General features: G+C 39.6%; 1 protein-coding gene across 1 annotated transcript; it reads right to left on the bottom strand.

The window, feature by feature from the left end:
- Positions 1-598: 598 nt before the first annotated feature.
- Positions 599-4,101, bottom strand: LOC122664625 (WEB family protein At3g02930, chloroplastic-like). The gene is made up of 3 exons (XM_043860530.1): positions 4,039-4,101; positions 3,293-3,572; positions 599-3,191 (listed from the first exon to the last, which is right to left on the bottom strand). Exons 1-3 carry the CDS (start codon positions 4,056-4,058, stop codon positions 861-863), a joined length of 2,631 nt encoding a protein of 876 aa, XP_043716465.1. The 5' UTR covers positions 4,059-4,101; the 3' UTR covers positions 599-860.
- Between the last annotated feature and the right edge of the window lie 2,891 nt (positions 4,102-6,992).

The following is a 6,992-nucleotide window of genomic DNA, read 5'->3' on the forward strand; positions in this document are numbered from 1 at the left end:
ATGCTTCACCATACAGGGTCAAGATGGCAGTTCAGTTCATTTTGGATAAAATCAAATAGGGGGCTCCAAATCCCACTTCACACCATATCCAGACAACAGATTACCAGCGTTTTGCAAAGGATATCAGTACTTAGAAACAACTGCAAATCACCCACATGAGCATGTGGCCTAGGTGGAATCAGATCTATCAACACAACCCAAGGCCATGCCCCTACCCCACCCCTTCCCTCTCCAAAACACCCAATCCAGCCTATACCTTTGTTAGCAAATCAACCTAAGACAAGAAAGACCCCCTGGTAACCAAGGCAGCTGATTTCTGTAGATACTGTGTTGGGTGAACCTAACTATGTTCAAGTTCAGTAGGAATGGAACAACAACCCACTTAACAACTAGAAAACAGAGAAGATAGGTCATGTAAGCAATACTGATATTTTTATAGTTGTGGATGAAGAAGTGCTTTCACCTAGCCAACTGCTAAAGAAAAGAAAATTGGAAAGAGAAATATAAATAATCTTCCATAGCTTTTTGTAGTCTAGTTTAGTATGTAAAGAGAAAATATATATTACATGTAAAGAATATGAAACACAAACATACAATAATCAAATTTACCACTCCTCTTCATTAATTTTAGGGAATAAAGAACTTCAGATACAAACCAATCCCCAGCAAGGAGAAACCACAAAACATAAAATTCTAATTTTATACGATACAATTTTCTTCATATTTTCTTTGCTATTTTGAAAATCCGGAGGGAGACGACAAAATCAAACATATGCCGGTGAAAGACTGCAACAAGAATACCTGCGGCTTTAGTAGAGATTCAGGCCAGGCTGAACTTGGACTGATTGCAATTATCGTACTTATTTGCCACTGGTGGTCCTCCTCTTTAACAGGCTTCCGAACTTCTTGAACAATGGCTTCTTCTTTTTTAGCTGCTGCTCCTTAGATGGAGGGCTTCCCCCATTTTTCATGCTGTCTGATGGAGGTAACCCATTCACCTGGTCAAAATTCTCTCCATCCGCCTTTGAATCAAGGTCTTCTTCAAAGGATTCCTGGTCAGGCTCTTTCTCTGGTGAGAGATCCCTCTCCTCAATCTTGCAGTTCTCCCACATCTTGACCTCCACCTTTACTGAATCATCACCTTGTTCTTCTTTCTTTTCCTCTTTTTGGGGGTTTCTATTCTCTTCTTGGGGATTTCCATTCCCTTCGTTATGGTTTCTATTCCCATTCTCCACCTTTAATTCCACAGGTACCACCACATCCTTTTCCTGATCTTTGTCTTCCTGAGGTTCCACAAGATGTTTATAAGGAAATTCAAACGTGTGCTTATCCTCTTTTCCTCCATTTCCATTTTCCGCTGAGAACTCTACTACCTTGGGTAGCAGATCATAATCTTTCTCACTATCAGATAGCTCTCCATTTTCCACAGGAATGTTCTTGGCAGAAGCCTCTTCAAGCAACTTTGACAACTCCTCAGCTTTTGCAAAAGCAGCAGTTTCTCTAGTCCGGAGCTCCTCATTCTCCTGAGTGATACTTTGCAACTCATTCTCTTTGTCCAATAATCTCTCCCTCAGTCTCATGTTCTCAGCCTTAGCTTCCTCTGTGACCTCTTTCAAAGAACTCACCTCTGATTCGGTTTGCTTTAGGGTACTCAGAATCCTGATTCCTTCCTCCTTTGCAGACCGAGCTTCATCCTCAGCTACTTTGAGTAAACGAACAAGCCTATCAATTTCTCGTTTAGCAGCATAGGTTTCTTCTTCTGATTTCTTTATAGAACTCACTAAGTTGAGCTCTTTTCGTTCCCATTCAGCCTTGGAGTTCTTGACTTCATGATTGGAGTAATCAAGAGCTTTTGTAAGAAGATCGATCTCTTGTTTTGACTCCTCAAACATGGTTTCGTACTTCTCGTTTGTTTTCACGACTAATTTCAAATCTTCTATCTTGGTCTTAGCATTTTCAAGCTCATCTTTACTGGACAAAAGCTTCTCTTTGGCTTCTCTTGCTTCTGCAGAGACTTCATGCATTGCTGAAGCTAAGCTTTCCAATGCCTTCTTACTCTTCTCCTCTTCATCCCTAGAGGTTTCTAGCTCATTTATTAGTTTGTTCTTCTCAGCTAGAAGGTCTTGAACACTCGAAGCTGCAAGCTGCTCATTGTTCAGTGCCTGCATTTTCTCCTCCGTCACAGTTTCAAGCTCAGCCTTAATAAATTCAACCATCTGTACCATTTCCAATGCCTCTTTCTTAGCTGTCTCAAGATGTTGTTCTGATTCTTCAAAATCCTTTCTCTGTTGCCCAATTGAGATCTCCATTGAATCCACTTTCGCTTTAAGAGAAGCAATTTCAGATTCTGCATCCTGCAATAAATTACTCTTCCCTTCTAGTTGTTTCATCAATAAATCCAATGATTCAGTTGCAGATCTCTCCATTTGGCTTGCTTCTTCAACTTGACTTTCAAATTCCTCGGCCTTCTTCTGCCACTCCACCACCAAATTACTGGCAATTAATTCGGCCTTTTTTGCAGCCTCCACTTCAGTTCTAAATTGTTCAACCAAAGCTTCTGTTTCAACCAACTTCAGCTCAATACCTTTTGCTTTATCTAGCTCTTGTTTCAGAGAATTCACCTCAGAGTTCAGTTTCTTTATCAACTGAGTGCTCTCATTAGCCTCTCTCTCTGACTTCGATTCGAGCATGGCCTTCACCCGAGTCAGCTCTGCAGACAAAAGCTCGACCTTCTCAGCATGGATTTCTGCAATTTTAGCTGCATCATCAGCATGGTTAAGGGCCTGATTTTTCGCATCAGAGGTCATAGCTAGCTCCTGCTTCACCCGTTGGAGCTCTTGGGTGGCAGAAAGCAAAGCAGCAACATCCACAGAATGTTGACTCCTAACAGCCTCGAGTTCTTTCTGCCACTCCTCTTCTTGCTTTTGAGCTGCATCAATACCTGCCTGCTCCAACTCAACAGCTCTGAACTTCTCAATCTCAGAATTTTCCTCAGCTCGTTTCTGAGCAACAAGGGCCTCACAAAGCTTCTCATTTGCTTCCTCAGCCAATCTCTTGGCTTCCTTCAATTCGTCGAGCACCCGAGCTTTCTCCTTCTCTGCAGAAGCTAATCGCTCCTTCCACTTCTTAAGATCTTCCTGAACAAGATTCAGTTGAGCCTGTAGTTCTGATCCTTTCAATACTCGTGGTTTCTACAAACAACATAAAAAAGTAAAGTCAATGAGATATCACATAAAAATAGGAAGAACAAAATAAGAAAATCAGTGATTCGGGCACTTCCAATTCCACTTACATCGGGAGGAGTAGCAATCTTTAGCTTTGGGGATCGGCGATCAATGGCAGGCTTTGGGTCAGCTGATCTTGGGGAACGGTCAATCGAAAGTCGTGGGTTTTGCAGGGGAGAAGGTGAATCAGTATCTGATTTAGCAACACCCCTGCGGTCAATCGAAAGTCGTGGGTTTTGCAGGGGAGAAGGTGAATCAGTATCTGATTTAGCAACACCCCTGCTTAGTCTGCTAACTCTTGGAGTTGCTGGTGTGCTTTTGCTCTGTGAAGCTTCAGGAATACTGGATCTGTTCATTACCCAAGTATAACATTTACACAACCAGATCAAAATCCATTAGGATAACAGAACTGAACCCAAAATACCGAACGTCAACAACATATCAAGCCCATATCACCATGACCCAACAAAATCAAAAGAAAGGGAGGCAAACCCAGATAAACATCATGCCAAAAATGTAAAAATTGCTAACCAAATTTCTTCAACAAGGCAGAAACGCCATGGGGGAGAGAGGTCAAAACGAATAACTGTGATACAGATCAAGTACAAAATGAAATGAAATTAAATTAAAAATAAACCCTTTTTAGAACACCCCCAAACCAAGAAAAGTAGAGAATCCAGAAGAGATTTCATCAATGCAGATCCACCATACGAAACAGATGCCAACAAACAAGGGGACAAAAAAAAGGTTTAAAACATAAAAGAATACACAAACTGGAAACCCCAATTAGATCGGTAAGGATGAGAATACTTACTTGGGTTTAGAAGATTTCATGGTTGCAGGCAGAGAGCAACTGAAGAAGGAAAGACCTTGAACAAAGGAAGTTGTTGAATAGAAGAGACTTCCACTACTGAAATACCAACATTGTAAGAGATATGTTGGGGGTTCAGAAGAGCAGAAACATCTGAGAGAATGATTTTATCATTTTAAAGGTGTTTGTTTCAGAGTTGGGCACTTGGGTTTGTCTCTGGATTCCCTATAGCAGCAGTTTTTGTCATTTTTACCTTCCTGTTCTCCATTTCTCTCTCTCCCCTCCTCTCTTGCACTTTAATCGTCTTTTTCAGAAACAAATCAATAACCACCAAGTTACCCTCAGGAAGAAAATGCCCATGTTTTGCGATTTGAATACCCCTAAAACTGCATAAAAATAACATAGACTGCCACTGTCCCGATATGCTTTCTATCCTGTCCGGTCAATACAGCCTAGCAGTTTTCACCAAAAAAAAGAAAATACAGCCTAGCGGTCAGGCTTCACACATGTGGTATTGTGGGTCAATCATGTCAAAATTTCCGGTCCAGAATCGAACCGGATGAAAAACCCAGTTTGGGGGTTGTAGGACTCCCATCATCATGAATTGCAACTTTACTAAAAAATTTAGGTAGGTGTTTTAATTGGATGAAATTACCAAATACCAACTAACGATGTGATTCTTTGCTTCTTAAGACAAGTTAACAGCAATTAAATTACTCTAGTATTACGAAAGATTATGACTATGAATATGATGAACGTTATAATCCAATACGTTTTGTGTGTGCTTTCAAAATCTAATCTCTTAATCAATGATTAGTTTATGGGAAAATGTTCTCGGGGGACACAGGCCATGCCTTGACATACTGGCAGACAAAATGATCACCCTGCCCCCATTAAAGCGAAAATCTCCTCTAGATCCCAACCTATTGTAAGTTGTAACCCTTGTGTCTAACCAAGAAGTACAATTCCCTGTTCTCTGCTGCACAAGCCTTTCTGAACCATCAATGGGACTAAATGGATGGGGTTATAGTTTTTTGTTAGATAGCCAAAGTGTTTTAACATCTATAGGAATTTTGTGTTCATCTGATCCAAAGAAGGTTGAGCTGACAGGAATCTTGCAGGGGTAGAAACACGCTCTCAAGGAGGAAATCCATCTAAAAGAGATTTGGATCTCTAACTATAGCCTTAGTAGAATCTTACAACCAGGAGGGAAGATGTGTATACCTTGGAATTTGATTTCACCTTTTTTTGAACTTGTTGAACTCACTTCTTAATTTTTCTGCTATACCCATCTTTTTTTAACACAACCAATGGACAATTGCCTTAAGATCCTTGGTTTTATATCCTCTGCTATCCGTTCACCAGGGTGTTGTCCCCTCACATGGGGGCGAAATGACCATATAACCTCCCCTCGGGCAGTGTGTTTGGACAGGGAGGTTAAATGGTCATTTCACCCCCATGTAAGGGGACAACACCTTGCTGTCCGGTCAGCGGACAGCAGAGGATAAAAATCCAAGATCCCTCACATTGAATACAGTTAGGACCAACACTCCTTCCCCCCCCCCCCTTCTTATATGATGTACAAACGTTTCTCTTATCTTAATCTAAGGCCGTACCTTTTCCATCAAAAAAAAAAAAATCTCATTGGCCTGCACACCCCCTTAGTTTATATGGGAAAAAGAACGTTAACCAGTTGTGTGGCCCCTGATTAACACGGGACCAATGAGAGCCCATAAGGGCATTCAACAGGGTAGGATTTTTTATATTCATAAGGGTAAGGTGGTCATTTACTTTTCCTTTGCATGGACGCAAATGCCTTGCAACTTACCTTCTTTTTTCCCTCATTATTATCATTTTTTAAGTCCGTAAAATAGCATAATATCAATGTAACGTACCTCTACTCCCTCTAGTAGTTGCAAAAATTTTGAAAAATAAAAATATAGTTTTTACTTATCGATTTCAATTTGTAGGGTTTTTATAGATTTCAAGTGCGAAAGCAAAGGTAAAACAACGTACATTATGACTAGGGGTGTCAATTGGTCCGGTATTGGGTTATTGGTCTAATTCTTTAACAGTTTCGGTTATAAGGGGTCAAGAACAGAACCGAACCAATAAATTAATCGATTCCAAACCTGAGATCCATGACCATTAATTAATAATAGGTGGACCGGTTCTGATTCCTAAACGGTTTCGAGTAGTTCAAAATTATTAAAAAAAAAAACAATTCTCTAATACATGTTACATATATTCAACAATATTACAATAAGGTATTAATTTCATTCCCATGAGATATGCAGCTCACTATCATTTTTTTTTCTCAACTCATGGAACTAGTCTATATTACCTCTTGTTTTGTGTTCAATTAAGTTGTAGGAATGCCACCACCCTCATAAGTTAGGATTATTTTAAAGTATATTCTTAAATTAACCCTCCCAAATGGATATTTACATTAATAATCAAATCTTTGGTAAAATAGCATATGAGATAAGTGGTACCAATCAACATGAAAGACTAAAAAAATAAAGGGTTTGACTTCAACTCTCATGACTCTAAGTCTTAAGAATATTATAATTTATAAGGGTTAGGATGTGAATTTATAATAAAGGGTTTGACTTATCGATAGATTTTGAATTAGACCAATACACTTCTTGGGTGGGTTGGTTCTGATTTGGTTCTCGATTCTAGTCCAAAATTGGCACCCTTAATTATAATCCTCCTCAGACCCACGGTGGCAGGAGTTGTGCACTAGCTACGCCTTTTATTTTAATTTTTTCTCTATAGGTTTCAAGTGACTCCAACATGATTCAAATAAGAATCAATGGAGACTGATCCAGTGTCTTATTCTTTTTTTCTTTTTTTTTTTTGGTAATTATCCTGTGTCTTAGAAGTTCTGAAATGAAGCTACATATCTGTTGGGCGGGAAAACTAGCTATAAAATAGTAACATTATTTAGGGTA

This window comes from Telopea speciosissima, chromosome 6 (assembly GCF_018873765.1).
Source record: "Telopea speciosissima isolate NSW1024214 ecotype Mountain lineage chromosome 6, Tspe_v1, whole genome shotgun sequence".
In the NCBI taxonomy this organism is placed as follows: domain Eukaryota; kingdom Viridiplantae; phylum Streptophyta; class Magnoliopsida; order Proteales; family Proteaceae; genus Telopea; species Telopea speciosissima.

Excerpts from the sequence above, each read along its gene's own strand:
- LOC122664625 (XM_043860530.1), bottom strand. The coding sequence starts at position 4,058 with ATGAAATCTTCTAAACCCAA. Across the intron at positions 3,573-4,038 it reads ATGAAATCTTCTAAACCCAA|ATCCAGTATTCCTGAAGCTT; the intron begins GTAAGTATTCTC and ends GGTAATGAACAG. Across the intron at positions 3,192-3,292 it reads AGATTGCTACTCCTCCCGAT|AAACCACGAGTATTGAAAGG; the intron begins GTAAGTGGAATT and ends TGTTGTTTGTAG.